At 39.9% G+C, this 20,697-nt stretch overlaps 1 protein-coding gene across 2 annotated transcripts in view; it reads right to left on the reverse strand.

The window, feature by feature from the left end:
* RALGAPA2 (Ral GTPase activating protein catalytic subunit alpha 2) overlaps positions 1-20,697 on the reverse strand; it is a 304,928-nt gene that overhangs the window by 254,757 nt on the left and 29,474 nt on the right. For both annotated transcript variants that reach the window (XM_077814154.1, XM_077814153.1), the window contains exons 4-5: positions 6,374-6,431; positions 293-336 (exon numbers count right to left, since the gene is read on the reverse strand). In XM_077814154.1, the coding sequence (XP_077670280.1) occupies positions 293-336; positions 6,374-6,431 (102 nt within the window). The remainder of the gene's footprint in view (positions 1-292; positions 337-6,373; positions 6,432-20,697) is intronic.

Below are 20,697 nucleotides of genomic sequence, written 5' to 3' on the forward strand. Positions count from 1 at the left end.
AAAAACGCTTTTTCAAAAATAGTAAGATAAGCACCTTCATTCTTATCACTCTCCAGTGAGCGCTCCAACTATATTAAGAGGCAGCACTGAGGGTGTGCTGGAGGCATATTTAGGAATACTGCTGCATTCTGCCAATATCCAGCCAATGTAATCGTCGCTCAGAAGCCAATATTGCCACCATAAGTTAGAGCAGTGCTGAAGCTGCTCTGCCTTGAACCAGAGGCCAAACACCTCCGGTAGCTCTGGAATTAAAAGTAGCAAGAAACACTAATATGTCATCTAAGGGAAATACCTTAATAGAGTTTCCAGTGTGCAAAAGCTTCTTCAAAACTGACCCTGAAATTAGAAAAATGAAATGGGAAAATACATTACAATTATTAAAGCGGTCTGCTTTTGTCAAAAATGCATTTTTACCACAACAGACCGTTTTAATACTGCTAAACAATATTACTACTGCAATGTGTTCATTTAAGAAATAAATACCTGTGAGGAATTAGCAATGTTATAGCTAACACTATATGTTCTGTTGAATAGAAAGATGGAAAAAAATTTAATTTAATGTATCTGAAGTCTACTTTGTTTTACTCATATTCCTCTCATTTAAAAAATATTACTAGTGGACAACTGGTTACTTTGACCCATTAAATTTATAATTTTATATTTTTTTTAACTATTGTATTAACGTTTCTTGCCCATAGTTCACATTATGGTATACTGACTGGAAAACTGATAATAATGGTTTTGACATTTGGGGAAGGGAGAAGCATGGGAACAGTAAAAGAACTAATACTGACAACAATTGGTGAGAAAAAAAAAATATATATATATATACACACACTAGGAGGCCTGCAGATGTACAAACAACTAAGAGAACAAAGACTAAAAACTGTTTTCAAATAAGACTGTGTGAACCAAAATTAGACATCCTTGAAAATGCCAGTCAACTAACATAAAATACTTTGCTAAATATCAGAGCAAATCTGAAAGTGTGGAATATCATCAGCTGAACCCTCAAAAATAATATTCTCTCAGGTGGAGAAGTAACATATCCATTGCTTGTTATTAAATGCATTAGTTAAACATGGTACTCCATGTCCTACTGAACATTTAACCATTTTGCAACACAATAGTAAACCTAGTGCACTAATACATTTGCATCTTTAATGTGTTAGTGAGCATTAACGTTAAGTAACTGTTTGTCAAAGCAAACCATTTGCATGTGCAAATACTATTTGTACACAAATGTGCATGCACAAATCAACGTGCCATCAAGTTTACTTGCCCATTAATTGAGGCTGGCTAAAAATTTCTTCAATTATGACTTTTTGACTGAAATCAAAACAATACAACAGTTCCTAAATCCCTGAGTAAAGCCCAATTTATGCTGTTCAAATTTACAGGAAATTATAATGAAGTAGTTCAAGCAGATGTCTCCTTTTATTTTTGTATGTGCTAACTGGAAATTTGACAACAGCCCTTTCCTTGACCTTTCATTTCCACCCATTATTTCTGCTGCCATCACAAATTCATTGCTCAGCTAGAAAACACACTGGTTGATTAAACAGCAAAATCAGTGTTGAAATCCCAAATAAAGAATACTGCTTTAAAAATGTGCCATGTGTCCAAATTATAGCCAATAAACAGAACAGTAAATGTTCTGACTGCTTTAGTGCTAATCAGAAGTATAGCTTTTCATTTTCAAAGCAGTAATAAGTCTAACATATTCAAATTAATTTGTAGGGACACCATCAGGTTAAAATATATATGTTAAAGTTTCCTTCCGTTGTCACAAACAAGTTAGATTATTAACACTTAAAGAACTTTGAAAATTTAGTTTACTTTTCAGTATTTATGGTTTCTCTTTACTCTCTTGTGAATTCATCCAGGTCAATGAAACAACAATGATCAGTTTTGCTTTCTGGTTCTCAAGCATTAACACAAGACACAATGATTAGCTTACAAATATTGCTGTTTAGAGCCCTGAACTAGCTGAGAAAAGCTTGTCCCTTCAAGCTGTGAAATTTAGTCAGAAAAATTATTTCTGCCTCATTTTATTATTGACTTTTCCACAGTACACAAGAGAATAAGATTAGCTTGTTAGCCATATTGTGCTATATCTTTATGTTTATTAACTAAACAAACTATATTAAAAGAACATTAAGGTTGCAAAGTCAAGCACTCAAATATCAGAAAATGCCTGAATTAGGTTTGCCTATGATATCTTAATTTGGCTTCTTTGTGCATGCGCATAATGATACAGTCTTTAATTGCATGACCACACACAATTTTTTCACAAGACCCCAGCCTCATTCTGTGCAAGGGATGGAGAGTGCTCTGGGAATTAATCAAGGTTGTAAAATATGAAGCTGTTGATTGTAAGGACCCTTTCCTTATTTGTTGCAGAAGTTGGAAGGTGTGTAGTGGAACAAGGCAAGGAAAAATAGGATGTTCTAAGGGTTGAGGTTGTTAAACGCTGTCCTGGATAATGGAATTTTATCCCTGCCTCTGCCACAGTTTTTCATTCTGTGGGTGCCCACATAAGATACCTGGGGCCAGATATTCTTAAGTGCTGGGCATACACAACTTTAACTGAAGGTCATTATAGCTGTGCTTTCAACATATTAAGTGCTATAACTAAGTACTCTGAAAAGTCAGGCTGTAGGTGTCTCACATAGGGCATCCAAAATTAGTGACAATTGACAATTTTGGCCTTATCTCTCTGTGCCTCAGTTACCCAACTGTAAAACGGGGACAACACTACCACCCTATCTCACAGGGGCATTGTGAAGATTAATTCATTAATGCTTGTGAAGCACTTGGATACTACGGTGAGACCACCCAACATGTCAAGGTGGAAATGAATAATTTTGTATTCAGTGGAGGGTTTGAATTTCCTGTGTTAAATAAGACCCAGGCCCAGGCAACAAATAAGGAGGATAAAAAGCAATATTGAATAACTAACTACCTATTCATTGAACGAGACAGGGGTCCAATGGAAAGCATATTATGTGTTCATGTATTAAGGCTATCATAATGCATAAGCACACAGGAGCTGAATTAAGATTTCACAGGCCACCTTAATTCTGGCATTTCCTAACTTTCGAAAGTTAGGATTTGCAACCTTAACGTTCTTTTAATGTAGTTTTCAAAAATGTAATTTCCTTAACTAAAAAACCTTAAAACACCATCATGTGGAGGCATACTGACACTCCCCTGCCACCCTTGGGGTCATCAGCAAGGTCTGGATCTTCGGATGCACAGCACGGACTTCCCACTTGATCTAACAGAATAACTGGTAGCAGTAATAGGCTGTTATCCTTTATGTTGCTCAGGCACTAGTGGGGATGAGACACACTTTGTCTGTGGGTTTCACAGCTGGTTGATAACAGCAAAGGAAACTTCAGACAGGGTTGGGCATAATTCCAGGTTCTATAGGGGAACGTTCTCAAGTGGTTTACAGATCCTTCTGCCTCTGTGCCCCCAACCTGTTTGTGGCTGTTCCCCTCTGTACTTATCTGCTCCACCCCTGCTCCTTACCTCCTTCCTCTTATCTGATTGCTACCCCAAAATCATCCTGTCTCCTGTCCCCTCAATCCAGTTCCTCCTCCCCCTGCTCCTGCCCTCTCCCTCACCCCTCTTATCCAACTCTTCCCTCAGACCCTCTCCCTGCTCCTGCCCCCATCCTTCTATCCAACAAAAGGCATGTTACTTTTTTTTCAGATGTGGTATGCCACATAGTTTGTGCCACAATACTCCTAGCTTGCAAAACAGGTATGACACTCTGATGTCATGAATGCTATTGTGCCACAAAATACAGCAAAACCTTCTCTCATATTGTAATCTCCATTCTATTTTTTCAAGAACATGATGTTGTGCAAGGAGTTAAAGATTTTTCAGATCTGCTCATCCCAGGGACATGAAGTTTCAAAAAGATAATGGCAAATTAATTTCCATATTTCTCAGTTTATGCACGCTGAAAAGGGCAACTTATCGTTTTGAAATTTCAAGTATTGGTGTGAAGAAAATGGATAGGTTTTCATATAAACAACAAAACATACTGGAGCTAGATTCTACTCTAAGCACAGATGAAAGTTCTCTATTTATTTGTCATCCTAATCCATTAATCGGTTTATGGATCGAAACTACCTCAGAGTGCGTCACCTTGTGTGCTACCTTTTGCCTTTCAGTGATTAGGTCACAGACACCGTACTACTTTTCATCCAAGAATCTCAAAGAACTCTGCAAAAGAATGCCTAAGTATTATTCCCATTTTACAGATGGGAAAATAGGCACAGAGAGGTTAATAAATCTGCCCAAGGCTCCACAAGTCAGCAACAGAGTCAGGTGTAGAACTCAGAACTTCTGGCTGGCATTTTCCTGCTTTTATCACTCTACTAAATACAAATGCTGAAGACATGAGCCTTGTAATTCACTCTTTTTGTGGTGCCCAGGATTTGTACTAATTGGGAGGAAAAAATCCCTGGAAGAAAAGCTACAACTATATAATAACCCTTGCGGCAAAAGAAGAAACTAAGCAGCCAAATACCAAAAAAAAAAAAAAAAAATTAAATAAATAAATTTAAAATAAAGCAGGGGACGTAGCTGAAGGGTTTTGTGACTGCTTTAGCAGGGAGAGAAAAAGAAATTGAGGACTGTAGCTGAATGGAGCCTTTAAGAGCTGAAAGTTCAAGAATTTTTAGTTCTGGGGCTGGTATTGAAGTTCTTCCTATGCACTTTTCTACCACTACTAAATGGTTCTGTGGTTCATTGGGCATAATGTGCACTTCCTTCCGTGGGGATCTTCAGGGCAATTTATGCAGGAGGACAGTAGCCCCACTGGAATTTTTATGATGACAAAGATGCCCTTGAAAATGGCATTACTAACCAGCTTATATTTATACTAATAGAAAGTTTATAATGGTAAACAACCATATTTTACACACGCATTTTAATACTGCTGTGACAATCAAGGTTCAGGCACCCCCAGGGAGAAGAGGGGGGCTGAACCCCAAAGAATAAGCAGTTGAATCAATTGATTGTATACAGTGTTACTATACTATAAAAATAGGTTGAGTAAGGTCTTTTATAAAGCATGTAATGTTCTGAACTTGATGTTCATTTGAGATATGTATATAGACTGTGGTTATGAATTTATGTATTCATGAATACAGCAAAAGTGTGCTCACAATCTGTAGTGTTGTCAGGCTGAGGAGGGGCTGCCTTCCTAACCAGAGGAGTCTAGCTCCAACACCCACCATTGTACTACCCAGGAAAAGAAAAACAGTCGTCCATTGAAATTAATGGGAAAACACTGAGAGACTTCCTGTCTATCAGCTTAAGAAGGAATTTCCCCCACTCTGAACAAACATGAATCACCACAGAAAGAGAGGGGAAAAAAGGGGAGGAGGAAGGCTTTTTAAATGGAGGCATTAAATTATTGTTTTCATAGAGAAACTAAGTGACAATCACTTAGTGTGTGCTGTCACTGAAGCACTAGATCTGATCTATAGCAGGGGGTACTTTGGGAAACTGTTCAGAGACTATGGGTAAATTGCATTAGAGAAGGGAGTTTATCTAATTTAATTTATGTTTATTATCTTTATGTTTATTTGCTGTGTAACTTGTATATGTTTGCTATTCCATACTATTTTATCTTTGAATCTGTGATTTTTTAAATTTAATAAGCCTTTTGTTTATTTTTACCCCAAGCAGGTCTCTGGCATGCAAACTGTCTAGTGTGTGCACCAAAGTAAGCTGGGGGGGTGGGGAGGGGAAGGGAGGGCTGGTTTCACACTTTTGGGGGAGACAAAGCAGAGGATAAAAGTCCAAGTGTTCAGTACCTAAGAACGCAGGGTGGATGGATTTGGGGAGACTTGGGACTGGAAGGGTTGTTGGTCGTACTCTGCAAAGAGTAACTAAGCTGGTGGAAGCCAGGGTGAGACCTTGTGCTTGTGGACAAACTACGGGCATCAGGGGATCTGAATGAAAGCTGCACAGCATAAAGGCACCCAAGGTAACAGAGCAGATGGTGACTAAACCCCTTACTGGTTTGGGTAATCCCCAAAACATCACAGTGGCATAGTGGTTACAGGAGTGGCACCCCAACATCAGCAAATCAAGGTTTACACTCCAAACACTTGCAAAACAGACTAACAGATTGAAAAGTGAGGGAACGAAACACAAGCTTACGGTTTGTTATTTTTCTTTACTTTGGGATAAAAGAAATACAACAAGGAAAGTTGAAAATGAGCCAGTTAGAGTTCTTGCATGATCAAGCTAAATATGAGGGGAGGGGTGGGAAATCAGTAGTGTGAAAAAGGAATCTTATTTTAAGCTGCTACTAAAATATTTTTTTAAAAGTGTTTCTTCTTACCTATACTGTGGAAATGCCATCGATAAAATATCCTCTCAGGTAGCAGTTGTAATATTTTCTGCAGAAAACAAAACTAAACAGTTAACTTTTCCATAATAAATTAGATCATTCAGAGAATCTTATGGAACAGTTGGTGTGTCCCTCTAAGCCAAACATGAATTAAACAATACAAAAATGGGCACCTAGAGTAACAAGGATTAGTGTCCACTATTTTACTTTCCCTAGATATTTAGAGTATATATCATGTTCATTAACCACAATTGTAATTACATTTTAAAAAGGATCACCGTCAAGGAATTTTTTTTTAAACTTTCCATTGTTTTAGAAAGGATTCACACCCTAATATTTTAGAGCATAAACCAACTTCTAACTGAAGGAGTTAGAAGAAACTTTATTTATGGACAGGGTATTTCAAAACTGCACACTTATACGGTCTTTTGAAGCACCTGATATTGTCCACTGTCAGAGCCAAGATATTGGCCAGATCTGAGCAAATGTTACACTCTATGGATTAGAAGGATAATGAACTCTTGTTTAAACCACCTAATGTTGGCAGATCCACCAGTTCAAGCAGCCCTAGGGGAACTTTCGTGAGTACTCTTACAGAGAACTGATTTACCTGCACTTTCACCTGCTGAGTGGAACTGGCCAGAATCGCACACAGTTACATTAATTACTCCACAGCAGATGCAGTTGGCAAAGCACTCATGTGGAATAATATACAGTGGTCTTCCTCTGTAGTTTTGGGAGAACTCTCACAGAGGAAGATCAATGCAAGGAAGAGGGAAAGTCTTGACCACAATCTCTAACTTTGGTATTTTATATGGTCCCAATAAAGCAAAGCAATTAAGCACATGCTTAAATACTTTGCTGAATGGGGGCCTATAATCTTGGTAGGAAAAACAGTTGGAGCCATCAGATTTTGCTGTTTGCCAATCCAGTAAATTATAATGCTACAAAGCAATTTGTATGAATCACCGAAACTTAATTTTGATGTTTTTACATTTGGCAAAGAAAGCTTTTTTCCTGACTTTTAAGTGTAGTGCAAGCCAATGTAGCTAACTTGCAATTCAAGGTCTTTTTTATGAAAGTGCATTACAGGCTGATATCCAACAGAAAGATAACTCTGGCAAGTAATTGCTAGCTTTTTGCTGCAGAGGATATAAAAGGATCAAATTAATACAAAACAATGAATATGGATTTCTGTTTCTTTTCTGAAAACTTTTCAGTTCTGAGCAATGGATTTTAAGAAGAGATTAAGAATCCAAAAGGGAAATTAGTTTTAACACTAAATTTTAAAGGTCAAATAATTATCTCTAAAGAAACTGACAGTACTGTTGAATCGTCACACAAAACAATAGGAACAAACTTTCACAAAACTTAAAGCACCACCAGTTCTTAAGAAAAACTACATGCAGGATGCAAAATGAGTGACAAGTAATAACATAAGCAACTGTGACCCACTTCTTGGTCTTTAAAGATAAAGACTCATAAGAGGAATTAAGGCAACACAGCCAAGTAGACAACCCTTAACATTTTAGTTATTTCTTCATATAAGGCCAACAAGTGAGCCATTATTGCCATTGGAACGATATGCTCAAAAAATGGATTACGACAGCATAAATCTGTTGGAAAACAAAGTGTTTCAGAAATTGTATACAGTACTCCAATGACAGTCTCTGAAAATGGAACATTCTTTCCTTCACAGCAAAAAATGATAGTCATGGCAACTTCATAGACATTGAGAACTAGACCTCAGGTCATATCAGTTTTCTACAGCAGCCAGGGTAGGGTAAAAGTCCTCTACAACCATTACCATGGGAGTTGTCCCATAGTCAGTATTAAAAACCTTCTTATAGTTAACTCAGAAGAGAAAGTAAGTCTGGGATATCCCTTCTATGTTCCTCATTGTACTTTGCTTCAACAAGTCCTTCCGTAGGCTTTCACCTGGGGCTTACCTTGGTAGCAGTGGCTAACAATAATTATCTTGAAAATCACATGGCCAGATGTCTAGCTCTCTGTCTATGGGCAAGGTAAATGTGCTTGGAATGGAAAGGATCTGACTGGCTAAAAATGAGATCATGATTAAAAAATTTGGGGGGTTACCTGTTAAGGACCATGTTTCTCCCAATCAGATTGCAGGATATACAAGGATATAATAATTATCCATCTAAGTATTAAAATACTAGGAGATCTGCACCTTTCAATACTGCCTTTGACATTAATCATCTAATCTCTGTTTTTTTCTATCCTAAATTGTGAACTTTTCTTTTTGGTTTTCATTCTAAGTTTTACAGTACTACATGTACCAAATGTGAAGAATAAAAAATCATGCTGAACTTTTCATGCATTCAGATAATTGTTAGACACACAATATATTGTAAATGCAAAGTGCACAGTAAGAATTCATGGCTTTTAAGAAGCACAAATAAATTTGCTACTAAACCTGAATGAACTGATGGACCTTCAGAATGTATCTTTTAAAAGGGATCCAATGTGGAAACGTTCAAACTTTTTTGTATTTATTATAAATTGACTAAAAGAAAAAAAAACCACAACAACAGACCACAAGGAAATATATCAAAGTATTTATTTCTATTTATGTCTTGGGTATAATTTCCTCTAAAAATCACTCGATACCCAATTTTTTATACCTCTAAAATGGGCCAGTGACCATTTTCTGTACCAGAATATTTCAGGACAAACCTGTTAAAAGACCGTAGATGACATAAGATTTTAAAATGCACTATGCTTGCTCTACTGTACAAAGAAATGTAAAATGTTACGCTGTAAGGCAACACTATGTAAATGGGTACCCAATGAAATACAGGTAAATTGTAAATATGACTTCCAATAGCATGATCGTTTGCAGTACATGGCATAGTATGTTAGTCTTATAAATATATGAAATTCTCCATATTAAAGTATTATTAATAAATGTCTGAATATAATGTGATGCACAAATTGTGTCAAAAACATAATATAACAACTTCAGATGCAGAACAAACAGAAGTAAATGAAAAGCAAACAAAGAAATTGCTTTCATTGAAAAACAGTGGGAAGAACTATAGAAAATATAATATACAATATGAAAGCAAATTGCTTCTAAAAACTAGTGTTTTTTAAAGGGTGGACTGTAAATGCAGAATACTGAAGAATAATTAAACTTGTTGTAAGATTATGTGAAGAATACCCAGCCAGTCAAGGACAAGCACTCTGAACGTAGCTTATTCGTCCACCTTTCAGCAACCCCAAAATCATGACTCCATAATTTTTGCTCTACAAGAAGCACCAGCATGCACTATGTTGATGAGACTGCAAACCCATTAGAAACCTCACTGTAGCATACAACCCAGATTACTGGAGGAAAGAATGTCAGAGAAATGACTCTTTCAAACCACCAGGGTTTTGCAAAGGTTTATTTTATGTGTGTGACATGATTCCTTTACAAGGTTCCTTTATTTGCAATAAGAAGTTAAGTGTCCAGTCGCTTGGAGGTTTCTGTGGGTTGCAGGAAAGTTCTCAGAATGGAAATTGTAAAATGTCTCATCTCCAGATGGGTCACTGACTCAAATAAATAAAGGTTACTTACCTGTAACTAGAGAGCTTGGAGATGGCTCTGCATATTCACTTATGGGTACTGAGCCAACCTTGGGGAGCCTTATGGTAAAAAGCTCTTCTAGCAGTCAGCTAGAGTGTTCCCACACCCCCATCTCACCCCTCCCCTCACCACTACAGCTTACCAAGGGTGATGCTATAAAAAGGGTGGCGCATTCTCACCACCCCAGATCCGTTCACTGCAAAGCCAAAGACACAGAATGACAAGGACTTTGATAGAGAGAGGAAGGCAGATGGGAAGTGTGAATATGCAGACCCATCTCAAAGAAATGAAGGTTACCTTGATAGACTGATAAGAAGTGCTGAAAACTAACCTGGAGGTGGGGACAGAGTCCTAGCTGAATAGAGACTAAAGCACTGCCTTACCGAATCTGGTGTCCACCCTAGAAGTCCAGATCATAGTGCTTGGTGAAAGTATGTTGCAGCCTTGAATATTTCAGCAACCGGCACTTGCCTAAGACAGGCAAAGGAAGTAGCCACCAGAGCTCTTATGTGGTTGAATTGCAGCAAGTAAAGGGATTTTCACTAGCATGGAGCACTCAGCGACATGTTGTTTAATCCACTGAGAAAGAGTCTAGGAAGAAACCATATATTCTTTGTGGTTCTTGGCATAAGAAAAACAATATAGGTAATTTACAAATACTTTTAGTTTTCTCCAAGGAATAGGCAAGAGCCCTTCTAACATCCAAAGTGTGTAGAACTGATTCCTCCTTATTAGAGTGAGGCTTAGAGGAAGAAAAAAAGGCAAATGAATGGTTTGATTGATGTGGAAATCAGACACTACCTTAGGTAAAAATCTGAGATCAGGTCTGAGAAATACCTTGTCTGTATGAAAAGAAATGAAAGGTGGGCATCATTCACTCACTCTCCTGGCTGATGTGATGGCAATAATGAAAGCTATCTTAATAGTTAAATGGAACAGAACACTCAGCCAAGGGTTCAAAGGGCTATTTTGCCAACATCATATTGTGATCCCAAGAAGTAAGGGGATCCCTAACGAAGGAATACACGTTTGATAAACCTTTCATATAGATGTTTTAACTAAACAATGAGCAAACAGTGATCTACAGTCAGTTAGACAGCGGTATGCAGAGATGGCTGCCAAGTGAATCTTTAATGATGATGGGGATAACCCCTGATTTTCTAAGTACGTGAGGTATTCCAGAACACAAGGAATGGAACCAGATACAGGAGAATCAGACCACCCCTTCATCCAAATCTGAAATCAGAACCACTTTAGATGGTAACAGTTCTGGTAGACTGTTCTTGCAATTTAATTACTAGATCCTACACAGATGAAGAACATGACTACTCAGCCGTGCCACCAGGTGAAGAGATTGTGGATCCAGATAAAAGAACCTGCCCTCCTGCTGGAACAGGACATCTGGGGACAGATGCATGAAGACTCCACCAGACAGCTAAAGGAGATCGGTGGTTTACCACTAACATGGCTAAGCCAAGGCAATGAGCATCATCCTTGACTTATCCTGAACCTCTTCCTTACCACTATCTGAATGAACGGGAAGGTGGTGGTGGGGGGGGGGGGGAATGCATATATCAAGCCCTTCCCCCAGTGCAAAAGGAAAGCATCCAATAAGGACTGACTGTCCCTACCTTCTCTATAACAGAAGAGGCGACACTTCCTGTTGACCCTCACTGCAAACAGGTCCACCTCCGTGGACCCCAGTTGACTAATTTAGTCTAAACCAACTGATCCCTTAGGGACCATTCATGCATCCAAGCACTGTCTCTGTTGAGATGGTCCATGACTATATTGTTTTGCCCTGCTAGATGCAAAGTGTTGACAAATACACCAATCCCATAAACGTATGGCCTCTGTGCACAGAAGAGTGGAATGGGCACCTCCTTGCTTGTTGATGTACGACAATCACTAATGTATTGTCTGTCACTACCTGTACAACCCTCTCTTGCAGGTGGGAGAAAGGAATGACCTCAGAGCCAGATGAACAGCTCTTAATTCCAAAACACTGATATGCAGGGATCGCTCCTGAGAGGACCAGTGATCTCAAACTGTCAAATGATTCAGATGCGCTCTCCAACCCATGACTGACACATTTGAACTCACTGTCCAGGATGGACCCAGATAACTGAACTGTACATCCCTGAGCACATCCATTCTGACTGACTACAAGTCTAGGGAGACTATGATATTCTGCGGCATGGTGATCAATACCTGAAGGCTGTCCCAACTTGGCCTATAAACCTGAGACAACCAGTGCTATAAAGGTGTCATTCTTAGATGGACAAACAGAGTCACTTATGTAATGGCTGCCCTAAGACCCAGGAAAAGTTTTACTCTCTGGGTGGGACATTGGTGGATCCTAAGCATATCAAGCCCCAGGCAAGAATCTCTTCCGCAGGCACTGGAAGATGATGATCCACAAAGTTGTGGAACTGAGTAGCGTCCCTGGAAAGGGAGAAGGCTGAAGCAACCCCCCACATGTTCATCTGGTGATAAATTGAGCTCAGTTCATTTCCAGATGCGCCTGATCAAAGATAGGACCTATCTCCTCATCTTGTTCCTCAGATATGGTTTTAGGCATCACTGTCAGTAATGTCAACAGATCTGTAGGAGTTAAATCAGAAGATCTCTAGACTGCCAAATCTTTAACAGACAAAACATTACCACTTAAATCACTTGGAGAGTAACTGAAAGGCTCCTAAGGTGGCCTCCAGTAAGACCACAGGCCCCATGATTGCGAGGGTCCCCAGCAACTAGGGTTCAGGAATATGCCTGCTGGAGGACAACCATAGGAGTGGCACAAAGAAAACTACAGGTCTCTGTATTCTTCTTTTATCTTCCTCCTGGTAAGGATCCAGGTCCAGATCCGATATAGAATACAGTGGTGGTAACAATGGATTCAAAGGGAAGAATAGAGATTCAGCTCTTTGCGGAGACTCTGCAGGGTCTTAGGAGGAGGAAGGAAAGTGTGAGCCAGATGAAGACCCACAGCCTCTTCTGGACTCCTCTGCTTAACAGGGAACGAGCAAGACCACCTGGACGACTTGGAACTGAGGAACCAGTTTCCCCCACTCGGAACTGAAGAAGCAACTAGAGCTGGCAGGTGAACCTGGGCTGTCACAGTGCCAGAGCTCTCTGGAAACGAGGATGTAGCCAGGGCTGACCCAGGAGCCAACATCAGATCCAAATCCCTTACTACCAAAGACGGAACAAAGCTCTGCTTCAGAACCATAGCAGTCTTGTCGGAATCAGGCAGATCTGACAGTTCTGATGCACAGGAACCAGCACTGGTAACACGAGCTGTTTTGTCTCTATGCCTCTTTTTCTTGGCACCACAACCAAAGGCTCTGGTGGCCCAGAATTTGACACACTGAGCTATTCCATTTTCCTGGATCCAGAAGTGGAAGTCAGAACCAGCCCCAGTCCTGCAGCCACAAGGGTTCTGTCAGGGTTGGATAGCTAGGAGGCACAAAGTATGGGCACTTCTTTTGACCTCTCTTTTGGAACCAGGGCAGTGGGATCTGACCACATGCCCCTCAGTTTGGGCATGTAGCCTCAGAGGCTCGACTGAGGGAGCTACAGTAGCTGAGTCCGACCCCGACACAGGTTGAGATTTCTTGGAATCCAACAGTTGCTTGAAGCTGCTGGTAGCTACACAGGCTGAGACTAGTCGCGTAGGGCATGTCTTCGCTAGCAATGTTAAAGCGCTGGCCGCAGCAGCACTTTAACATGGCTGGGTAGTCACGGCATAGCGCTGGGAGAGAGCTCTCACAGCGCTATAAAAAAAAAAACCACCTCCACAAGAGGAATAGCTAACGGTGCTGGTGCACTGTCTACACTGGCATTTTACAGCACTGAAACTTGCAGTGCTCAGGGGTGTGTGAGCGAGAAAGTGGCAGCGCACTAAAGTGCCATTGTAGACAAGACCTTAGACCTATGATCCAAGTCCAGAGGATCTAGCCTCAAAAATAAACAAAACCCTGGTGACAACCAAGGTTGAACAGACAGTATGTAGCTTGTGGTCCAAACAATATCAAACAAAACAACTGTTTCACTTGAAAACAGGCTGGGGTTGACTTTACCACCAGGTGATAACCCAGGTGCCAATGAATTTCAGGGTGTGTCTAGAGCCAACACTGATTAGAAATGGTACAGAGGAGTCTATAATACACATTGTGAAGAGAAAATTCAGGTTCTCAGTTGCATGGGACAGGTAACATGAAAAAAAATACACCTTTTTGTTTTTCCCTGGAAAATGCATTATTTGGTAGAGTATCAAGGTTCCTCCCCCACTCTGAACTCTAGGGTACAGATGTGGGGACCTGCATGAAAAACCTCCTAAACTTATCTTTACCAGCTTAGGTCAAAACTTCCCCAAGGTACAAAATATTCCACCCTTTGTCCTTGGATTGGCCGCTACCACCACCAAACTAATTCTGGTTACTGGGGAAGAGCTGTTTGGACGCATCTTTCCCCCCAAAATACTTCCCAAAACCTTGCACCCCACTTCCTGGACAAGGTTTGGTAAAAAGCCTCACCAATTTGCATAGGTGACTACAGACCCAAACCCTTGGATCTGAGAACAATGAAAAAGCATTCAGTTTTCTTACAAGACGACTTTTAATAAAAATAGAAGTAAATAGAAATAAAGAAATCCCCCCTGTAAAATCAGGATGGTAGATACCTTACAGGGTAATTAGATTCAAAAACATAGAGAACCCCTCTAGGCAAAACCTTAAGTTACAAAAAAGATACACAGACAGAAATAGTTATTCTATTCAGCACAATTCTTTTCTCAGCCATTTAAAGAAATCATAATCTAACACATACCTAGCTAGATTACTTACTAAAAGTTCTAAGACTCCATTCCTGGTCTATCCCCGGCAGAAACCAGCATAAGACAGACACACAGACCCTTTGTTTCTCTCCCTCCTCCCAGCTTTTGAAAGTATCTTGTCTCCTCATTGGTCATTTTGGTCAGGTGCCAGCGAGGCTACCTTTAGCTTCTTAACCCTTTACAGGTGAGAGGAGCTTTCCCCTGGCCAGGAGGGATGTCAAAGGGGTTTACCCTTCCCTTTATATTTATGACATAGAGGTAGGGCTTTTGGTAGATCCTTGCGTTAGAACAGCCTTTTTAGTCACGATCATCAGCTAGGGAGAAGTAAAATGAGTGGGAAGGAAAGAACGCAAAGTGGTCCTGGCTCAGAATAGCCTTCATGTCTGAAGCCTTGTGATAAAATTAAATTTAGGACACATCTGACCCACATCACTTCCCCTTCTCCTCCACTGCTCTCAGCAGTTCAAAATCAGAGATGAAAAATTATGCATTTGGAGAAAAATATTAAATCGAATAACAGTGATCAGATTAGTGAATCATCTGCATAGTCCAATCCTGAACACTTAGCTGAAGGGGTCTTCCAATCTATGTAATTATCTGAGGTCAATCATATCACAGGTAAACCACTTTAAAACTGTGCAAGTTATTAAGAGAATGGATATAAGTAATCCAAGTTAACTTAGCACACTTTGCTCCTGGTGCATAGGAAATGGTTCACAAAGTATCTGAACTGCTAAATGAGGTGAAAAACACAAATCTAATTCAAAGTTAAGACTGAAACTCTTGTGTTATTAGTGCTTCTTGTGCCTATGTATTACTGGGTCCCAAGATAAATGTGTTACTTTACATATTAACATTAGGGAAGTGAACTCACAATCAGCCAGACAACCACCCATATTTGTATTCCTGAGAATCCATTCTTCACTCTCTCCTCTCCCACACAGTTATAAGAAATGTATACAGCCTTTACTGTGAAACCCAAATGACATTTTCTTCCACTCCAACCTCGATTCTTAGTTAAACTGCTGTGAATTCCAAACTGGCTATTGACATCTTGCTTGTAATTTCACAGTAAAGTAATATGAAATATTTTAAGAAATCCCAAAGTGTGAAATAATATTACTTTTTCCAAAAAACACACAGATCTATTTAATGCTTTGTGCTTTGCTGCATCTATATGGTAATCCATTATAGCACACTTGAAATAGAAATTAGGTATTACTACTGATCAACACATCAGGGTATCTGTCAGTTCTTTTAACTGATTATCCATAGTTCTTTTTCTTCTGGGCTTACTGCATGACTAGGAATAATGTGAAGTTTCAACCTTAGTTTATACAGGATGCTGCTTTTTGAAAGAAACACTTTTGTTTTTAAACTCAGTTTTCATTTTGTATGTGTAGAAAGAATCCTACATCTCAGATTATTAGGGTGAATGCATCATTTTTTAGCAGATTCACAGTCTCGATTAATAATGCAGTTTCTGGGGGTGAAATATGAAGATTTCATGGTTCTATTTTCATAACTTTATTTAGCAATATAGGGTTGGAAACCTGCACCCAGTAATGCCCACTACCCAGTGCTTTTAAGGGTAAAAATAACTCCATAAAGTAGCTATCCATGTGGAAGGGGAGAAAAATCCTTCCTGATCCCAGTAGGTTTCCAGGTTACACCTTTAAGCAAGAGAAATGATCCTCATAATTGTCTTAACTTATACAGCTATAACTGCAGGTGGACTGAAACACACTGTGCTGAGTGCCTTACTAAAAAAAGCCAGGGAGTGAGTGTATTCTTGTTGACTGAATAGGGAAAGAAAAAGGTGTATGCCAGTGAAAGAGAGATGGTGTCAGTCATGGGTTACATATCCAGAAAGCAACAAATGTTTGATGCAAACTCTCACATTACAGGGAAGTCTTATTATTCAGCTGGTGAATGGATCTGCCCTGAGCCAACAGAGATCCAGGGAAGCTCTTCTACTTGGCTATGTGTGAGTGCTGCAATTTTGCTGGTACCTGTAAGCAAAGATTTGGACTTTTAGTATTAAAGGATTCCAATGGTAAGGCCCATAGCAAATTAGGATGTAAGCTATTATTCACAGACTTAGGAGCTTGGTTGAAGCAGTGAGAGGCCACCGAAGTTAGGATGCCAGCAGCAGCTCAATCTAGATTGCAGGATACTCTCTTAATTACATCACAGGCAAACATTTAAAAGTTCTTGAAGCCAAGTGGAATGTGTGCCCAACCATGCAACTGACTCCTTCATGCTCCAAAGAAGCACCTTAAAATTAATATTTTAGAAGTGGAACATAAACAGCATACTGCAAATTTTACAACAGAAAGCTATCAGAATATTTTAAGGGCACACTCGGGCAGATATGTCTGAATGAACCACAGTCATGGTAGACAGATCCTTAGAAGGTACGGAACGCCCTTTCCCCTGCGTAAGAGAGAATCAACACTCATGAACTGAGGAACTCCCTCTAAAGGTCGGAGATACAGCGATGAGAGAAAGGTAAGAGAAAGGAGAGAAAGCGAGGAGTGATGGTAAACAATTCCATTATTAAAAATAAAAACTGCTTAACTTGCGAGAACCAACAACAGACTGAAGACCTACCAACCTGGCAAACTTTCACATCCCATATGCCAGAGTAAGCTCTCATACAGATATGGGAGAAGCAGAAAGCAGAGTTTCAGAGGCTCCCAGAATAAGATATGGCTGAACAAGAGAACACAGAAGACTGGAAGTCTTACTCTGGCCCCATTTTTATGGGAATAAAAATAAATGGTTTGTCAATGCTACAGTTGACTATTTAGGTTTGAGTCAAGCTGTTTAAAACACAATATTGCTAACATACTGTATTATGTATGAAGTAGTACTGCATTGAGATTTTTACATATGGTGAGATGATGTAACATTCATGACAGTCTCACCATAGTCCATAGATGGCTGAAAATTGTATAATTTTAAAATATATTTATGCTAGTTATGTAGCACTGAAAGGAACACACATTCTCTTGAAGAGTGTTGGTCTTTGGGGTTATTGGTCTCACCTTAAATATACATTCTCAGTGAGTATTTGCCTGATTGGCTGACGCTTCTCAGGTGTATCCAGGGTTGTGAGACACCTTGCAATCACCTTCCTTTAGTGTGAGGAAGTCTTCACTGGACCTGTTATGGATCAGTGCCCTAAAACCACCAGCCTCAAGCAACACAAGCACTACCTTCCAGGCCTCACTCACTCTGCAGCAAGAGTCACGCAGCCCTAGGTGCCGACTCCATGGGTGCTCTAGTCCTGGAGCACCCACGGAAAAAAATTAGTGGGTGCTTAGCACCCACCTGCAGCCAGTAAACCCCCCCTCCTCCCAGCACCTCCTGCCCACCGACAACCCCGCCAATCAACTCCTTTCCCTGCCTCCTAGTGCCTCCCGCCTGCCACGATCAGCTGTTTTGTGGCGTGCAGGGGGCTCTGGGAGGGAGGGGAAGAAGTGGGGATGGAGCACGCTCGGGGGAGGGGTGGAACTGGGTGGGAAGAGGTGGGGAGGAGGTGAGGAGTTGGGAGAAGGGGTGGAATAGGGGCAGAGCCTGGGGTGGAGAGGGAAGAGGGGGGCACAGGTAGGGGTTTGGGGCAGGTCTTTGAGCACCCACGGGGCCCGGAGCAAGCCGGCGCCTATGCACACGCCAACCCTCATGTCCTATTAGCATCCCTCTAGAGCACTCAGCCCTTATTCCGATGAACACGGTCAGAACTCTCAGACTCACTATTCCCAAAGGAACGGTACATACCAGCTTATAAAATTCAACTCAGGATCACTCTACTCAACATATAGCACTTAGAGATACATATAGTGAAAACCTGAATAAATTTATTATCAAAGAACAGAGATTCAAGTGATATTGGAAACAAATGGTTACATATAAAACAAAATTATAACATTCTGTCGAGCTTAAACTTAACCCACATGCATTCCCCTATTTCCTACAAGATAGCTTACCCCGAAAGACCTTTTCCCAGGAATTTTAAGCGGTTTGGCTGAGACCCCCTTCCTATAAGATCAAGCTCACTGGCTGCCTGTCCTTCGCGGACGGAATCCCTGGCGATTCATCTGCACTCCAGATATAATTTCAAAAGGTCATTATCTTACTTCTAAACAGGATAACCCCTGTTTTTGTTTTTCCCTCCAGGCCCTGCAATCTCCTGATTAGCATTTAGCTCAGACTGTAAATGGGCATCCATTGTGAACCATATAATACTTAATTTGGACATGCTACAGCTACAGTGAGGTAAACATCATTTCCCCTCTGCCTGCCAAGGGCATATGCATCATCTTTCTATGACTTGCCTTAACTCACAGTGCTAGAGAACATAATTTTTAGTATAAATTTATAACTACATATTTTCCATATATACATCTGACAATGTGGTGACACAGGCTTTCATTAGAGACCTTACCGGACATTCTTTGGCAGAGCAGAAGGTAGAGATCAGACTCTTATGTATACCTGTGCCCTCTGCCAGTTGGCATCAAGAGGTCCTTAGGTCACACAGACATCTTAACATTTGTTTAATTATCTTGTTTGCTGTATATTATTTACACTACATTTTCCAAAAAAGGATGTGGGTGACCTATGTTCCATTAAGTTCCTACTATGACTGTATGCACAACCTGAGTATGTGCACACACAAGTGAATTTGTTCACAACGACACAAATAAATTTAGGACATAAAAGTGTATACACCTATTCCATTCAGATTCTTAAACCACGCCCATCAGAATGGCATGTGTGTACCATACATTCGTATCCTTGCCTTTCTGAAAATATGGGCCTTTAAGATTGTATATCTAGACATATTTCTAAAGAGCAATAATTAGTTCTAGACTGAAACAAGCAGTACTGCATAGTATGGGTTTGTGTAAGTTCAAATATTTTTATTCATTATGCTCTTTGAAAAGGAAAAATATATACCCTCATGGGAAAACCAGCATAAAAACTAGATCTTTCTGCAATATAATTCTTATAATCTTTTGTCTTCCTGAAAGAGTTGGCACTTATGAAAGTTAGGAAACTATGCTTTTGTGTTTAAAAACAAGTAACTGCAGGGATTTTGAAGAAAACTATCTCCAAGCTATGCCACATACAGCACAGTACAATTGTCTAGCAGCACTAAGGAAGCAGAAGGCAATTTTCTTTTCTTTGTCTGAAGCGTTAGATATTGGCTGTTCTCTGAGGTAAGATATCAGAGGTTCCTAAGTATGAATGGCTATAAGAGAAATCAAGTTCTCTCAAAATCCAGTTGTCTCAATTACCTACTCTGGCAGTGAATGCCACAGATTACTATATGTTATGTAAGGTTACATTTATGTAAATATAGTGCTCATAAAAGGTGCATCATGACCGAGTTCAGCCTTAATGAGTAATGAGTAATGCCTTCTCTAGTCACAGAAAATTACAGCACAGACAATGTATGAGCGTCCCGAAAATATTCTGTTACTTCAACAGGGAGTGACCATCGAGGAAGACAGGGAAATTCAGTCTTCACATTTATCCAGTCTTTGAGCTCCATGGTAAGACTGTGAATAAGGGTGCTAATTTATTTCAGTTGTGATGGTAATTGATACAGAACCACTGGGAACTGGACTGAGGCCAAAATCATTTTACAGAAGATTCCAGAGAGCTGAGGTTTAAATCCTTACGTTTTTTGTTTAGTCATAAAAACTTTCCAAGATAGTCATTGTGAACAAGTATTGATGTCTGATGTTATTGCCTTTCAATTTAATAGTCTTTCCCCCTTCTGATTGTTTCATATCCATTTCTATATTAGTTTTAATTAGATATTAGGTATATAAACACTAAAGCTGATGTGCAGACAAGTATTCCAAATTAAAG

The sequence above is a fragment of the Eretmochelys imbricata genome, chromosome 3, assembly GCF_965152235.1.
Source record: "Eretmochelys imbricata isolate rEreImb1 chromosome 3, rEreImb1.hap1, whole genome shotgun sequence".
Lineage (NCBI taxonomy): Eukaryota > Metazoa > Chordata > Testudines > Cheloniidae > Eretmochelys > Eretmochelys imbricata.